Source organism: Squalius cephalus, assembly GCF_949319135.1.
Source record: "Squalius cephalus genome assembly, chromosome: 16".
In the NCBI taxonomy this organism is placed as follows: Eukaryota; Metazoa; Chordata; class Actinopteri; order Cypriniformes; family Leuciscidae; genus Squalius; species Squalius cephalus.
In genome coordinates, this window is record NC_137137.1 from 22,005,857 (window position 1) to 22,024,823 (window position 18,967).

An 18,967-nucleotide genomic window follows, 5' to 3' on the forward strand; every position below is an offset into this window, starting at 1 on the left:
TATTCAGACAAAAAGTATTTGGGCACTTTCTGGTTGTCAAATATTACTGGACATACATATTTATAGGGATATTTAACCCAAAAATGAAAATTTGATTACCATTTTCTGACCCTCATATCATTCTAAACATGTATAACCTTCTTATAATAAAGAACACAAAATAAGATATTTTCTGTGTCTCCAGACACTTAAAGATAAATGACCATTACATTTGTAACCGTATTTATTGTTTGTTACCGTAAAAAAAATTAAAATAACTGTTCAAAGTTCATGTTAGCTCAGGTCCATGAAATATTAACAACTTTAGATTTTAATGATGTATTGGTTAGTGTTGAAATCAACATGAATTGATTCATTCATTGTTAGTAATGAAAGTGGTTCTGTTAGTGTAGCATAAGTGTTAGGATTTTTGTTTGTGTTTGAGAGTATTTGCAGTGCGTTTCTGTATTTGGTTGCGCTGTGAGTATTTGCAGCGCATGTGTTGTCAAACTTCAGACGTCTGCCCATTTCAGCTCTAATGAAGTCAAGACGACTTTAGCATAAAACATTTCAGTTCCGAGGGATCCTGCAGCATGCCATTTAGTAAATAACACTGCTGTTCATTTAACCCAACCTGTTGATCCGCAATCCCCTTTTCCCGCCTCTCATCTGTGGCGCGAGGCGCGAGACATCAAAGGCCCTCATCAACAAATGGAGGCGCAAAAGACTTACATAAAAGCCTGATTGTAGATGAAGCAGCTGATTATAATTGCATTTTGTATTCAATCGTTTTCTCTCTTCTCTCTTTTCTAATCGGGCCGACTGCCAGCTTTCTTTTCTGTCATTCGGTAATGCGGGAGAGCATTCTCATTAGGATTCAAGCGCGATGCTCGCTAACTTAATTAAGCATAAGATAGACATGCGTATAGATGCAATCTGATCTCAATGTGTGTGAGCCCACGTTTAGTCCCCGTTCAAGGGTTCTCAAAGGACGTGATGATGCTATGATGGCAGAAAAGTGGGGCGTCTTGTCAGGTCTGGCTATTTGTGCACTGCTTTCTTTTTCAAGAAGGTTTATGACAAATGGTGGATGGCAGCTAAAGGAGTGTTCGACAGGAATCTGTTGATTAGCTCATTGAAGATGCAGTTGTTTCTCTTTCTCCTCCTTTTAGAGGCAATCATCTCTTAAGTGTGTCTAAGATGCGATGTATTGTCGCTTGCGTTCACAATGAAATAAATGGTTACGCAACTATTATTACAAACGCATCTTTTGGCCTATTATATGATTTAAAGAGAGAAAACCAGCGAAATTTGGTGTAATATCCAATAATCTTGTTAACCATATTGTACTGAAGCTGAGAAGTGCGGAGGAGTTGATTGATTGATGCATGAACATTAACTCAGTTTTCGGCAGTTTCATCTGACAGGTCTGATGGATGCTTTTTATAACAAACCCAATGAATCTGATAAAACCTGTCTTGAAATGCAAACTAAGTAACATTCTGCAACGACCTACTAAACCTAAACCTTATATGCATTGCATATGAAACTGATCAATCCTTGTAAACAGCACACAAAGCAAATAGCACACAAAATATCACAATGACTTCCAGAATGCAATATTAGTTTTAGAATTAGACATTTGGGTATATATGGCAACTTGCGGCAGAATAAACTACACACACAGTATAAGCCTGTCATCTGTTTAGATAATCTGTCACAATTGTGTATCTGTCTCTCTCTCTGTAGGTTTTTCTGCCTTCTCATTTTTACTGTTTTGCGTACACACACTTTAGTTTTTCTGTCATTTTTGACTTCTACTGTTTTATACAAGCTAATGATATCTTCTATTCCCTAACTCCTAAACCTAACCCTCACACAAATATTTTTGCAATTTTAGATTTTCATTAAACATTTATTAGGTTTATTAAGCCATTTTCCTCACAATCTGCTGGCTAGTCGTCACATTAAGGTCATTTCAGGATTTAATATTTTTCATTGGACATATGCCCCCGGTTTTACAGACAAGGCTTGAGTCTAGTCCCAGACTAAAATGGATATTTTAGCTGTTTTAACTGAAAACAACTTGCACTGGCAATATGTCACTGCCATTGTTTTGTCTCAAGATGCACACCAGCAATGTTTTTTTTTTTTTTTTTTTTTTAAAGGCACGTTTATAAAAGATACTTAAACGTCCTAATTAAACTAAGGCCTAATCCTGGCTTAATCTAAACCCTGTCTGTAAAACCAGGCCATGGTCTCCTAAATGTAGGCAAAATCTGACCCACACACGTACAGGCACATTGTTCCCAAAAGGGGGCGCTGTTGCTTTGCAGTGATTAGAATTTGATTATAAATGACCATATTTATTGTCACTTACAATCATCATCAAACATGTGTAAATGAACTTCTGCCATGCCACATTGATGTTTACTTACTTACAAATTTGGAAACAGAGACTACCATGAACTGCCTAGAACTTTTTCCTTGGTGTCTCTAACTTCTTCCCTCTAAAGCAATCTTGAGGGAAACATTCTTTAGACTGCTCCTGTAAACGAAGTTTTGTAGTCTATTAAAAATCTGAAATGTGTTATGATAGCTACTATGATGTTCAGGTGAAGCTTATTTGCACAGAAGCCTTGATGTGGATGGTGTGCCTCAGGTGATGCTTTAACCCTGCACCTCATTTTGGACTTGCCAGTGTCTTCGCTGGAGTGGAGAGGAGAGGTTGGCGCAGACAAACCTCTTCAAACCCACATGCACTTATTTTTCAGCACATATTTGCTGGTTTGTTTTCTTTTTTTATTAACACTAGAACGATATCCTGAGGAAGAAAATTTACCAAGTAATAATCTCTGCTGGTTATTTGGAGCGAGACAGAGGATATAGGAAGCGCAAATGGTGCAATCGTGCGCTTGAGCAACTTTTGGATGTGCGGGATGATTCCGCATTAGGATGTGAGAGCGGGTGAGGAGCAAACACGGATCCTGCCTTATGCGTCGCGCATCAGGGTAAAAAAAAATCCCACAGAAACGCCACCCACCCTGCTACACTTTATTTAGACAAAAGTAGCCAAGGAACGGAAATTAAATTCACTCGCTGCTACTTAACACAAAAATACCGCAGACTGATCAGTTGGATACAGCGACGCATGGGAAAATATTTTGGATGTGAGAAAAGCACAATATTTGTGGAGGATCTGTCGCGCAACGAGGAGCCAGAGTGGTATCCTCCGGGATCTTGACTGAGCCAATAAATCCAATCTGATGCGTTACGGGATGTTCGGACTCTCAAGTCTTTTTGACCTGAAGTAAAGTAAACCGACCCCAATGTGAACTGAAGAACATTATGATGAATGCGCCTGGATATCCTCCGAGAGCGATACTGGAACTTAATCGCGCAATTTTGTGATCATCTCTCCGCGCGCAAAGGGATCCCTTTTCACTTTCACTGCCCTTCCGAGCCATCCAGTAAGATGGAAGTTTCTCACAGGGGGAGATCAAACATGTTGCGTCTCCATACTCTGCATTTCATTGTAATGCTGCTCAGAGGTAAGTTAAAGAGATGGGTTCTGCGCGTTTTTCCATATGCACCTTATATGGCTTATGGTACTTGCATCTCCCTATCAACTTTAGATCGTGGAGTGAATTTCATAGTTCAAATCTTAACTCTCTACTATGGGTTCTGCATCTTATCTGTTGAGCTCGATGTGTCGTATTGTGTATGTGCGACAAGAAGGGGAACCTCACCGTAACGAGCGCGACATCACGGCCACTGATCTCATACCATTTGTGCTGCAGCTGGAGATTAGCGATGTCCGATTCGAGAACGAATCGTTCTTTTGAGTCGAATCTTTTTAATGATTCATTTGAATTAGTTCATGAAACCTATCTGAATCGTTCCGAGTGGTCACAAGCTAAAAACCTGAAATCCACTCATTGAATCGAGAATCTATTTCTGACATCGTAATCATTCCCAAATCGTAAATCGCCTTTTGATGAACTGATATTAATATAGTTCACCCAAAAATAAAAAATAAAAAATCACCATTTACTCACCCTCAAGTTGTTTCAAGCCTGTATGAGTTTCTTTCTTCTGTTGAACACAAAATAAGATATTTTGAAGAATGTCTATAATCAAACAGTTGACGGGAACGCATGGCGCGAGCATGATATCAGTATTTAAAGATTAACTTCTTGGTTGGGCATATGTCTTTGTGTAGTTTCGAATGGAATTTGCTCAATATTTTATACCTGCATACGGCTTGATTAGAACGTTTTACAGCCCTTAAAAATTCATGCCGGTATGTTAGTATACCACTTGGCAATTACGCCATGATGTAAAAGAAGCGTTAAATCGTTTTTAAAAAAAAAAAAAAACTATTCGTAAAAACGGATTTGCTGAAAAGAGTCAGACCACACACACATGCACACACTTGTACATATTTGTGATTACATTCATTGACACAATGCAATATGTAGCTTCTTACCCTAACCCTAACCCTAACCTTAAACTTATTATAATCTTATCCCTAAAACCAGGTCCTGACCTTCAAACAGGCCTTTAAAGGGGTCTCAGAAAGTGAGGACCGGCCAAAATCTCCTCACTTTACTCTCTTGGTCCTCACTCCAATGGTCTAAAACTCAGACTGGTCCTCACAAAGATGGTTACACACACACACACATGATGTTTTATATTTATGGAATACTCTGGGTTCGGGCCAAATTCCCGAGCCCGGAGCCCTCCCTGGACAACACGCCAAATTTGCATAATCTTTACTCTGTTTAATATGATGTAAGTGTGAACTTGTGTGAAACACACACACACACACACACACACACACACACACACACACACACACACACACACACACACACACACACACACACACACACACACACACACACACACACCACATTCTTTCACTGTTGTTCTCCACTGGTAGCTTTTCATTCACTCATCATTTGAAGCAGGCTACATTCAGAAGTTCAGTGGTCAAGCAAAGCTGTGTGTATGGTTTGGATAAATTGCAGAATTGTATCTCATTGTTATGAGGAAAGCTCCACTAATCTAAAAGAAATACAACAAATAACAACTATGCTCAGATTTTGCATGGTTTCCATTTATCATTGTAGAAAGCACAGTATCTTTTTCTGTTTGTAAATAAGCATTGTCTCTGTGTCATTTAGCCTAGGTCATTTAGTGAGGGAGGGCAACGCTGTTTCCTTGCACAGCTTTCCGTCTGGATGTTTTAGCGGTGTTGTTCACTACACAGGGGGAATTCAGGTAAATCAAGTCACGTTTGACATTTAAAAAGAACGTTGTTTGATTTACCTGAATTTACCTTGGTTTGTCTGTCGAAACGCTGTTGAAATGTGTCCATTATGAAAGAGGCCTATGATCGGGGGAAACACGGGGTCACGGTAGAGCGTCTAATTACTCTCCTCATTAAATATAAAGTACTCTGAATAAGCTGGCATTTGGTCTTCATATTAGACAGACAGAATGATAAGACGAACCTCTAAATGAATAAGGCCAGTGTTTTCTCTCTGTATTCATCTTTCAACCACCTTTCTTGCTCTATTTTGTTCTCTCTCTATCTTTGGCCTTCCTCCTCCTCCTTCTGTACCTCAGTGGTGTAGTCTTGCATGAGAACATGTAGTAGTTAGCGCTGAAATGACCTTGGCATTATCCGGGTCTTTGAGCTTGATGTTCAGCAGGCCCACACATTACTCAGACTATTGTTTTAAACTTTGAGAAAAGTAATTGTTAGGCTGGAGAGATGTATGCACATTCTGGAACAGCACACTGTTGCTGAAGTGAAAATAATCAATGTTGAGTACGTTTTTAAAGAGTGCTCTTAAACTAAAGTGAAATACTGTAGAGAGTTAGATTATATGAACTAGGAATGCATAAATTATGATACTGCTATAAGCTGATCGTTATTTTATGATAAATGGGACATGCAATTGCAGACTAAATTAAAAACAAAACACTAAAATCTAAAATGAATGGTATATGAATGGAAAATTGTATATATATTTTTTTATACATTTTTTAGTATACCTATAACAGTATTATTAAATTATTTGTTTTTAAAGATGAACTTCAATAACAGCGAGTTTTAGATGAAAGCAAAAGTAATTAAATTCTTTCCCCTCCATTGACAGAATTTTCCGTCATTTATGACAACACTTCTCCTCGCATGTCCTGATTTTGCAGCGTTAGATATGTTCCTGGGTCAACATATTTTGTTGATCCTGGAACAACATTCCTGTCCGAAAATTGTATGCTGAGCATATCCCTACCATTAAATCTAACCCTACCCATTAGTTATCCCTAAAATCAAGGGGAAATGATGAATAACACTGATGTATAAGCACCTTGTAAGCCTAAACTTGACATAAACTGTAAGTCTGTCCGTCAAATCTGATGGGTTGATTGGAATGTTGTTCCAGGATCAACAAAGATGTTGATCCAGGAACATGTTGCCCTTGGTGAAATCATACCTTTCCCGCCATTGACGCCATTTTCCGGCAATCCATGTTTTCACTGTTATACGGTAGGGTGTACTATTATGCATTTTCTGAAATAGTACATAATCTAAGGATCAAAAAACAAGTGAAGCAGACGCAGAAACAAGCGATAAGCATTGCTTATGCACACGTGAAATAACGTGATCATCAAACATTAAACAGCATATAAATCAAAATGTTACCGAATTGAATGTCAACCCAGGAAGAGGTATTGGACTGTGAAGCTTTGGGGGTGTTGATGGACTCAATCTACTCCATCTATGTTTTGATCATCGATCTGAATTTGATCCGGATGTAGTCTTTGACAAAAATGCAATTCTCTCAGCTTTTTGTTCAAAATGTTGCTTTTCTTTTGAAACTTTAAAAGCAGAGGCTCTGTTCTTTCTTTTGACATATTGCATGTTCAGATATTCATAACAAAATATTCTGGAGGCAATGAAAGTTTTGTGAAAATGATCAAAAATGATGGCAGGCAACTTAAAAAAATAAAATAAAATAAAAAACGCTGGCAGGGAAAGAGTTAAATGTAAAAATAGGCGAAAGTGAGGATGCATAATAACATTTTCAATATTAACAGATAGAATACATTAACAAATCTCAAGTATCCAATAATCAAATATGCACAGGATGAGTCATGTGTATTACAAAAGTCACTATTGTGTGTACAAAGCTTCCTTTGGGCAGATTGTCACCCCATACAGCTAAATGACTTTAAAACTCAATATGAACTGAAACATTTGATGTGTTATGTCACATCAGAGTAATTACACCCAGCATTGTGTCTTAGAAATGTTGAAATTGAGATCAGCTCTCAAAAAAGAACATGTCAAGGCCATGAGTTCATTTGTTCAAGAGCTGCTGTGTTAAATGAAGACTGTTTGACTTTAACATCTTAATTGAATTTCTATTGTGTTTCCACAAGGGCTTTCCCATGTCATGAACAAAATCTTTCAGTAGACTGAAAGAATAACAGCGACGTCAAACACGAAATGGCCTGTAAATTATGCCACTTCTCTTTCTCTCAACCATCACGATTTCAACGATGACATCTGGATAAAAAGCCATTCTCTCAGACCTTTAATAGAGTGCATTTTATCGTGATGGACCTGTTTGCTTAGAGAAGTTTTGAGTTACAGTAGTACATCATCTACTGTACTTATTATGCCACTTTGTACTTTGTGCTGACCTTAAAAGGCAATGGAAATTTTTTTTTTTTTTTTTTTTTGGCTAAAAGGTTAGCAGGTTTCACAGTTGAATGACTTTTAAAAATGGTATTTCTAATATTCAAGAGTAGGTGTAAAAGAAACTGTTGGTTCATAAACCAATCTTTTGAATATTCATTATCTTATAAGCATATACAGTATGTGGCCTTTTGTCTACTTTACATGAAATAATTCAGAAAAAAAATGAATAACATTATCTACACTGTAAAAAGATTGCTGTAGTTTTGCAGCTGTTTGCCAGTAACTTACTGTAGATTTAAATTTATGTTATTTACTGGCAACTGTTTGTTCAAAGTTAAATGAACATTAAACATTAACAAGTCTTTGTCTTTAAAGAATAAAATTATAAAATAACAATCTAATGCAAAGCATTCTGGGAACCAGAAATCTTCATCAACCTTTTTCTGTTTTTTTCCTTCAGATTTTGGTTCCCAGAATGCTTTGCATGAGGATGTTATTTTAGTTTTATTCTGTAAAGATAAAGACTTGTTAATGTTTAATGTTCATTTAATTTTGAACAAATTGTTGCCAGTAAATAACATCATTTTAAATCTACAGTAAGTTACTGGCAAGTAGCTGCCAGTAATACTGTAATTTCTACAGATTTTTCTAACAGTGTAGGCTTCTGGTCTCTCGTATTTGTGTTTCTATTTAAAGAGAGTATACTGAATGGTAGCAAGTTACCATTACTGTAATGCAGAATCTTAAAGTACTAATTTAAGATTTCAAAGACAATAATATGTGTGCAAGAGAAGTACAGGCTCTATATAATGCAGGGAAAAACCTCCCTGAAATCCCTGTTGTCAACTTGTTTCAAATAAAGCTTGCAATATCATGTATGAGCTTGTCATTTTCCTCACATTTAAACTGTTTTGGAAGGGCCAGAGTCGAGGTCACTGATGCATTTGGGGTCGAGACCAAATGGTGTTTGGTGTTAAACTTTTTTTTCGGTGGACATATTGTATAGTAAAATGGTAGTAAAATGGAGTTAGAAAAAAGTGAAGGGAATATCAGGAATAGCCAGATTCAAACAGTTTAGTTATTATTATTTCGCACATTTCTGGAAGCTTCCCCAACAAAAAAGCCAACCATGTAGTTTGAGCTTTTCGGTTTTCATCAATACCACAAGACAAAAAGCAGTAATCCTGTGTGGACCAAGGCCACCTCACTGTTCTGAGTATTTTCTGTTATTTATTGCTGATAGGGAATTCATTCTCCATTAGTGCCTGCAGAGCGCGAGCAGTTGTTTATGCCATTCAGTTGTACTCAGAAAAAAAAAACGTTTGGATTGCGACTTATGCATTTAGTGAAACATTCATTTCACTAGTTTGCATAATTGCAAACTTTATCACGTCAAGTTTATATTTTTCCAATGATGTGTAGACAGGAGGATCTGAAAGGAGGCTTATAAACCAGATTATTCTGCAGGCTTCAAAAAATCATACTTTTGTCCTTTTGCTTTCTCTCTTTTAAATACATGGAACATGTAAGGACACATTAAAATAAAGTATTGCCAATTAGTGTCAGTGTCACAACATTTTTTTGAAAATATAAAGAGAAAATTCTCACTTGACATCAACTTCAGTATTTAGCTTAAGTAGATTTGTTTTCTAAACTCTAAACTTTTTTTTTAGTTACACTTTATTTTAATGGTCCCACTGTAGACATTCTACTAACTATACGTAACTCCAACTCAGAGTATTAGTAGACTGTTAGGTTCAGGTTAGAATAAGTTGAAACGTAATAGCCAAGTTACTTACTGTATAGTCAGTAGAATGTCTTTTGGGGGACCATCAAAATAAAGTGTTTGCAGATATTAAGCAGACTGTCTACTAATGACCAGAACAATTTCTGTTCTCTATAAAATAGTCCAGGCAAAATAGCTTTTTACGACAGACTAATTGTAAAAGAATTTTTTTCAGCATAGATCTTTTCTATGAGGTGTCCAGAACAACATACTAAAAGTCCTAAGAAATCCTAGTTGAGGGAAATATGTTAAATTCTCATCAATCCGAGATGTGTGCCAATAAGGCCAGGCAACAATACGCCCCAATGGGGCTATTTTTTTCCTTTACTCCTAACAAAATGAAACTTTACACAATGAAAGTACCCATGAAAAGTACACATTTTTGTATTACAAGTTTCTTTGAAAATGAATTTTATTATGCAAATGAGCTATAGACTATGCCCAAAATACACCCAAATAGGCTTAATTTTTTTCTTTACTCCTAACACAATAAAACTTTACATAGTAAAAGTATACATAAAAAGTAACTTTTTTTGTATTACAAGTTTCTTTTGAAATGAATTAGAATATGCACATGAGCGCCACACCTATTGAATGTCCTAATTTGCATAGGCAGATGGCAGAAACACCATTATGACAAATACATCGGCCCAATATTCATCCAATCATCCTACTGCCAATGGGTGATGGCAATGCTGCTTATAGCCTCTAACCTGAAAACTGCCTGGCTTGGTAGTGCCTGCCAGGGGTATAACCCCCGCCGGTTTAGTCTTCAGGGTCACGGAGGCACACAAGCCTCCCCACCACGACAAGGTAGCAACAACAGGGGAGGTTTCTTTCTGGAGTTTTTTATTTTATTTTAGATTTTTTTTTAGTTTTTCTTTAACTATGTAGATATTGCTGTTGCTAGCTTCTCATAACACTGCAAAGCTACTTTACAAATGGTGGAAGTCTGATGTGTGGCCTGCCTGTTCTGAAATATTTGCTAACTACAAAAAGAGAAGCAGTTGTGGTGTCTGGCTAAATTATTCTAAAGAGCTGGAATGTCTGGAAGGTGTGTCTATCAGTCTTCTGTGTGAGAGTGAATCGTTTAGTTGGTAAGAATGACTTCTGCCTGTAATCTCGTAATCTTACCAACAATACCAATCATTTGTAAATCTACCAGCCCAAAATTTAATCTCACCATGTTACTAATGACTAAGATGGCTATTCTGACTTTCTTCTTATGTTATCTGTGTGGGAATGTCATTAGGTAAGGCTTGTTCGCCAAAAGAAAAAAAAGAATTTAGAAAGCAACTGGAGGCAAGATTGTGCAATTAATTCTTAAAGGTAGGGTAGGTAGGATTTTCTAAAAAACTTTTTTTCACATTTGTTTAAACTGTCTTTATATACCAATACATAATTAAAATGTAAGTGCTCTGAAAAAGAGAGTATAAAAATCGAGTGACTGTAGACCTTTTAATCTGCAATAAACACAGCTCATTATTTCCATCCGGGACGAAACAATTGATTGGTTTGGGCGACTGTCACTCTCTCGCAACCATGGCAACCACCCCTGTTACAAGATCTGCCCATATGCGTGCACCCGACACCGTTTAATTTGAGGAGTGAAGAGAGGCGCGGAAAGAAAGAGCATTCAAAATTCAAAGACGCCTTGTGTGTCGTACACACTGTGTTGTGTGTGTGTGTGTTATATTATTTTGTGTCTGCAATACAGTTGTGAGAAGGAGTTGTTTGAGTGTATGTTACTCTGTTTATCTGTACACAAGACATTATAAAACTGTGGTGATGTAACTTAGTTGTTGTTGATTTGTATCAACCGTATCCAGTATCGATATGCTAGCTTGATAGTGAGTAGGCTACTGAAAGCCATCTTATTTGTTTATATTCATAGTGATAAAGTTAGGTATTTTATTACATGTGATTCTGACATGATGTCACTGCATGCACTGCGCTCGTTCCTCTCCACTCGTCTCAGGTAAATAATAAATGCGTCTTCCAGCTGAGCCTGAGCGTTTGGATGTGTTTTGGGGGTGTGGCTTTGGAAGGAGCCCAGAAGGGAGGGGGTGGAGTGAATGGAAATAATGAGCTGTGTTTACAACAGTCGTGAGAGGTCTAAAGACACTCGATTTTTATACTCTCTTTTTCAGATTACTTGCATTTTAATTATGTATTGGTATATAAAGACAGTTTAAACAAATTTGGAATGTTTTTTTTTTTTTTAAATCCTACCTACCCTGCCTTTAAGGTCAATATAAGTCTTTTGTGGCAAGTGACCCAGGTAAGTGTGGCAAGTGACTTTAAAGAATTAGTTCACCCCAAAATGAAAATTTCCTAATAATTTACTCACCCCAATGCCATCCAAAATATCCATGTCTTTCTTTCCTCAGTGGGAGAGAAATTATGTTTTTGAGGAAAACATTTCTGGATTTTTCGTCTAACAATGGACTTTATTGGTTACCATCGATTTTAAGTACAAATCAATGCAGTTTCAAAAGTCTTTGAAGTGTTTAAACGGGCTGTACGCGATCACAGCTGAAGAAGAGGTTGTTATCCAGCGAAATGATAGGTCATAAAAAAAAATAAAATAAATGTATAGACTTTTTACCTTCAATAGTTCGGATTGAGCTGATCAACAAACGGACAGGGAACTACGTCATCACGTTGAAAGGTCACGCCGGCAATACTATTTGAACTACTATTCATATTCATCAGAATGTTATTCATATACTATTCATATTCATATTCACTGAATACTATTACTATATATATAATAGCAAACAATACTATTGGAACTATCCTCCTTACGTACAGTCGCATTGTAAACAGTGGGGCGGTACTTCTGCCGGTGCCGGCTTGACCTTTCAAGTGATAACGTAGTTCCCTGTCCGTTTGTTGATCAGCTCAATCCGAACTATTGAAGTTAAAAACATTTTTTTTAAATTACCTATTGTTTTCATTTTGGGGTGAACTAATCCTTTAAATTTATCGTGTTTATACATAGGTTAATTTACTGAATGGACATGAATGTGTTAGTTATTTGGCCCCTGTTTTTTCTACTTGTGACTTTATGGTATCTTGGCCATACAGTAAGTCAATTAGGCCTAGTGTTGAGCTCATTTGCATATTTAAAATAGATTTTTCAAAGAAACTTGTAAAACAAAAATGTTACTTTTCATGTATACTTTCACTGTGTGAGGTTTGATTGTGATAGGAGTAAAGGAAAAAATAAGTCCATTAGGGTGTATTCTGGACATATTCGATTAGTATATTGCTCATTTGCATATTCAAATTCATTTTCAAAGAAACTTCTAATACAAAAGTAGACTTTCATTGTGTAAAGTTTTTTTTGTGGTAGGAGTAAAGGAAAAAATTAAGCCTATATGCGGGTATATTTAGCCGATATTCGATTAGTGTATAGCTCATTTGCATATTAAAATTAATTTTCAAAGAAACTTGTAATACAAAAAATTTTACTTTCCATGGGTACTTTCATTGTGTAAAGTTTCATTTTGATAGGAGTAAAGGAAAAAAATAGCCCCATTGGGGGTGTATTGTTGCCTGGCCTTATTGGCACACATCTCGGATTGATGAGAATTTAACATATTTCCTCAACTAGGATTTCTTAGGACTTTTAGTATGTTGTTCTGGACACCTCATAGAAATGATCTATGCTGAAAAAAATTCTTTTACAATTTATTCTATTTTTGGCTCCAAAATGAGTTACTGTACTTTGCCTGGACTAAAAATGCATTGGTAGACTAGACTATTACTGAACTAATTATCAGTAGTAACATATACATCATTTAAATACTAATTTAAGTATCACATGTACAAAATTGATTGGAGTGCTAACAAAAACATACTTTTTTTGAATGTCAAAGTCAGCACAGCAGTAGTATTTTAATATATAACTTGTTCACTCAGATAATATCATGTATACCGATAATGCACTCACTCTTCTGAGAGCAATTTTCTACTATGTTTGAAGAGTGCTGAAGCATGTAAGCTGTAGTTTTATACACCGAAAAGCATGTTCAGTGGTTAAGCGTTTGTCTCACCTGGGACCAAAACCAGCCATCCTGCTTAGGCTGCCTCATTACCCTAGAGCTGCTCTACTGCCCACCGAGATTACTGGACTACTGGGAGAGATTTCAACATTGAATGCATTTCATGAATGCCGACATACAATGCGCAGTTGACTAAAAACTCTCAATTGTGTTTCAAGCTTAATGGCTGATTATTAAGTTAAATGCAGAGGTTGATTTATTCAGACTGTTGTCCAGCTGTGGAAGCTTGTAATTCTGACTTTTTATCCTACAATTCTGACTTTTTTCTCACAAATGCAAGTGTGTATGTCACGATTCTGAATTTATAACTCACAATTGTTTTCTCACAGTTTTTTTTTTTTTTGTGAGGAAAAAAGATCAATTCTGTGGTGGAAAAAAAGCTTCCAGCAACACTTAAAAAAACACGCCGACTTTTTGAGACTTTAGCTCTTTCACCGTATCCCCCAGAGTTAGATAAGTCCATACATACCCTTTTCATCTCCGTGCGTGCCGTAACTCTGTCTGACGCACCCACCGCTAGCCTAGCTTAGCACAAAGACTGGAGGTAAACGGCATCCAGCTAGCATACTGCTCTCATTAAGTGACAAAATATTGCCAACATTTTCCTATTTACATGTTGTGATTTGTATAGTCACAGCGTGTACGAATAACAAGGTCACATGAGACACACTCATCTTCTAACCGTATACATACTGGGAACTATATTCTCAGAAGGCGAAGCACTGCTACTTCTGCGGAGTTCCCAGTGTGTATACGGTTTGGACGTATCTAACTCTGGGGGATACGGTGAATAAGCTAAAGTCCCAAAAAGTTGCCGTATTCCTTTAACCCTGAAGTTGATTTCTTCATTGATCTTCTGCTGTCCCTGTTGTGATCTTTTTTTGTTGCTGTTGTGTAATATTCTCAAGAGAAATGTGGTGGTTAAAGAAGAAAGAATAGCAAATTAAGTTATTTTAAAAGTACCCCAGAGGAAAGAGATGCAGTAATTACACAAAGACTTGCATTATATCCCACAAGGATAAACATTAAATATCAGCGTTTCTTCTGCCGAGGTCAGGTTGTTTAAGGTGAAGTGTAGAGATACCAACTGCAATTGCAAAAATAACAAAATTTTTAACTTTTCTAAAGAAAATGCCTCTGGTGCTGAACATATTTGTTTTGTGGGTAGTTGCCAGGGTGTTGCTGAGTGGTTGTTCACGATGTGGATGGATGGGTTACTATTTTGAAAAAATACCTAACCCTTGAGCAATGGTATACATGTCCACTGGTGCGAAGTGAGCAGACATGAGCAGGCATACTGAATTCATTCTCTATTGAAGCTGAGCGCCAGGCTCGCACGGGGGATTGTGGGATTGACAGCAGAGCAGTGCAAGCGGTGACAGCATGAAAAAGTTGCTCAAATGCTCACCTCATATTACTATAATTCTGGGGACATCAACCTCCCTAGCTTTTATTCTCAGCACAGTCACATTAAGATGGAATAGGAGGAAGTATTTTACCTTTTAAATTGGTATATAGTGTAATTTATCTTAAAATGCAATCTCACTGTAAATGTTACGCTTGGGAGAGTGTGAATTTCATCCTGTTGCTTCTAGAATTGCTGGCTCAAAACAGTTTGGAGAATAAATAAAGCGGGTTTATAATAGTAATTTAATCCCGGTGCGGGAGAATTTGCCAATTCAACTGCTTTCAAGTCTTTTCCTAATACCGATTCAGGGAGGCATTTACAGAAAATTATAGTCAATTACTATAATCAATTAAACTCCCTTCACCTCACCAAAAAGATTATCTCTTGATTCAGTGCTGAATGTTAAGGGCACACATACAGTAAGGTTGTTTTTCAGTTATTGCTGCTTATTGTAGGTTATAATGTTTTTGTGACAGGTTGACAGGCGATGTAGCGTTATGTCATTTTGAGGGATGTGGCGATAAAAGATGGATTTGTTACCTGAAAAGTCTTGCTGTTACTTCCTTGGGTGTAAAGTAACGGTACACAAAAATGACAGTTTTCTTGGTTCGGTATGTTTTCGGTACAGCAGGAGGGGAAAAAAACATAATTGCTTCTTTTTTATTAATCCGTTTACTTAACAAACACACTCTTTGTACTGCAGTTCATGGTGCTGTCGTAAATAGAAGTGCTTCCACCTTTGGATGCAAAATAATTTAGCAAAATGTACTGTATATTTTAGTTAGAATTATTGTGCTTCCATTTTATTATTTGACTTGAATAAAACCAGTTAATTTAGATGTTACCACATGAATCACGTTTTAGGTGTTCAGAAAAAAAAAAAAAACATTTTACAGCACAGTACAGTATTGATTCCTCTGTTATTCACTACTGAAGAATTCACCCTTTAATTAGCAGTGTGATGAACTGTATCTGTTTGATACCATTGCAAGTGGTACAAGTGATTTCTCATTAAACATTAATAAGATGCATTCATTTGCTCACCCTGAAAGGACAAGCAGAATTTAAATTGGTAAAGAACAAAAGGGCCTCATTTGCTTTTTTCCCCCCCCTCAATATTTTGACCACTAACAAGAAAACACAGGTTTTTGATGTTTTGTATTTACCTTTTATTTACCTTAATTGGATTGCATGTGACTGTAGCTCATTATGGTAATATGACCTACTTAATCACATCAATTTGCTTGTTTTGAGTTTAAGGATATTTAAATGCAATGTTTTATTAATGAATAACATATTTGTAAACATTTATCTATTTTTTTTCTCTTGGCCATGTACTCACGTACCGCAATCTGTTGTTCATTAACTTCTTGATTCTCAATTATGATCTAGTATGGCATTATTGTTTCATGAATTTTAGTCTTGCTTTCTAAATGTGTTTTTATTTTTTTTTAGGTATTTTATGAGGTCATGGTGATTTGGGCCCATTCTCAGAAAACTGTGGCAATTGTGACTTATTGGTGTCCCCATGACTTGTTACTGAAATGAACAGGTTACTAAACGTAGTGACATTATTTAGATAGAGACTCTCAGATAAATGTAATTCTGTTTTATAGAATACAACTTTATTTCAAGGTAAATTTAGCCTTTTTTGAAATTAAGATCAAGTCATGATTTCACTGTATTGTTTTTTTTTTTTTTTATGCTTTACAGCTTCTTTTAAGAAAACTGAAAATTGTATCCCTCGTTTTCTGTTGAACACGTTATGTGACATTTCCCCCTTCATAAATAGGATAAATAATGCTTTGATATTTCTGGGATCATATTGGGGGATGTGACAACATATAAGTACAAGTAGCTTGGCCTCGCTAAATTCAATATTTACTCATACTTTCTAATTGGACAGTAGAATTGGACCCAAAATATTTTGACTGTAACAGGGTTGTCACAATGCTATGTTTTAAATACAAAATTCTCTCATGAAACTCTAGGGGCCATATTTTAACTCTCTAAGCGCATGGTCTAAAGTGCAGAGCGCAATTGCACTTAGGGCGTGTCCGAATCCACTTTTGCTAGTTTAACGATGTGAAAAATGGTCGGCGCGTGCAGTGCATGGTCTAAAAGGGTTTTCCCTATTCTTTTAATGAGTAATGGGTGTGTTTTGGGCATAACGTGAAATAAACCAACCAGAGACCCATCTCCCATTCCCTTTAAAAGCCAGTTGTGCTTGCGCCATGGCGGATTGGTATTTATATGAATTTGCAAGCGGAAAGACTGAACGCGTCCCCAGAGAGCAAATGGATCTGCTCGTGCGCGAGGTAAAAGCGCGCAAGCAGACCATCTAGGGGACAAGCCGGATTCATTCCCACCATATCTTTGTGTACACAATATTAATCTTTTACATCGTAATCCTTTTGTTTTTAATATTTGGCTAGTTTGTGTGCTGCTGCGCATCCCTGTGTGTGTTTTAAGCTGAGTGGGTGTGTAATAAGCAGAGTGTGTGTGTAATAAGCAGAGTGTATGTGTGTTGTGGACCCACCTAGGCACACATTACTAATGCGCTCTTTAAATAACAAAAAAAATATTGCGCCATTGACTTTAGACAAGGTTTTTGCAGTCTATTTCAGTTGCCTCAAAATAGCAATGCAGCAACAATGCGCCCGGACACACCTCGTTTTCAGACCAGCACGCCCATGGGCACACAAATGGGCGCAAATACATTGCACCGGCTGTATGATAGGGCCCTAGATGGTGCAGGCTGATAGGTAACTCAATCTGATTGCAATCACAGCATTCTCTATAGGGCACAGCTGATTGGTTCCTGCTGTATCAGTAGCCAATGAGCTTGCTACTCAACCTTCAAATATTTGGTCAGCAATTGCTATCCATTTGCAGTGCGCTTTCAGAAACCCTTCACCTTCCCTACGGGTTATTCATGTACGCTGTATTGTTCAGCAGCAGCATGTCTTACTCACAGCAGCGTGTTGTATATGTAATGGCAGTAGCAAGTCCTGTACTTCATTTGCAACAGCAGCAATAACAGCAGCAGCTTGGACCATTGTAGCAGATCTGTTCCTCCAAGATCAAACATATCAACACTGTCATATCTATAACCATGCTAAACACTCTGAGAGTTTTCATGACTGAATTATGGTTTTATTTTATCACAAGGAGCAACAACTGAGTGATACTACCAACATGTACACTATTTAACTGTGTATCTGACAGAATTCATACACTATTATTTAAAAGTTTGGGGTCAGTATATTTTTTTAATGTTTTTTAAAGATTCTTGTTCACCAAGACTGCATTTATTTTATAAAAACACACACACAAACATTGAAATTATGAAATATTATTACAGTTTAAAATGTTCATATATTTTAATATATATATATATATATATATATATATATATATATATATATATATATATATATATATATATATATATATATATCAGTTATATATATATCTTGAGCATACATTGGTTGTACACTAATTATTCCGGTGCATTGTGGGATTGAATGAGTAAACTTGATAACGTTCACTGGTTTCAGAAACTTCAAATGGCTGTCCCCTCAAATAGTGCCCTATTTAAGGGTATAGGGTCGATTTCGGAAACAGCACTAGTTTCCTAGTTGCTTGTTACCTATAGCAACCTATTGTGTCCACCTGCCCCTTGTTAACTCACTTATTTAGTCTCTGTTTAAATATTCCCTGTTTATTTTAGTTCCTTGTCCATTCTTGGGTCTGTTTTAAGTGGTTGTTTTGTTTCTGCGTGTTGATCTCTCTCCTGAGTGTTTGTTAATTTGAGTTCTTTATTAAAGTTATACTGCTTCAACTAGATCCTGCTCAAACTCATCCTTGCTTCAACCTTGCTATGACAGGTAGCGTATATCTAAGTGTATGAATTACAAACTAACCATGGCAGGGTTGAAATAATGTAACTGCATACAGTAGGACTGGGGCAAAAAGTTTAAGATTCAGCCATTGAAATTTGA

The 18,967-nt window shown here is 36.7% G+C and overlaps 1 protein-coding gene across 1 annotated transcript in view; it reads left to right on the top strand.

Annotated features, from left to right (window-relative positions):
• The first annotated feature begins 3,255 nt into the window (after positions 1-3,255).
• The window catches only part of LOC307173574 (transmembrane protein 132C), a 334,752-nt gene continuing 319,040 nt past the window's right edge, over positions 3,256-18,967 (top strand). The window contains exon 1 of the mRNA XM_079896781.1: positions 3,256-3,530. Within this exon, the coding sequence (XP_079752907.1) occupies positions 3,335-3,530 (196 nt within the window). The 5' untranslated portion in view covers positions 3,256-3,334. The remainder of the gene's footprint in view (positions 3,531-18,967) is intronic.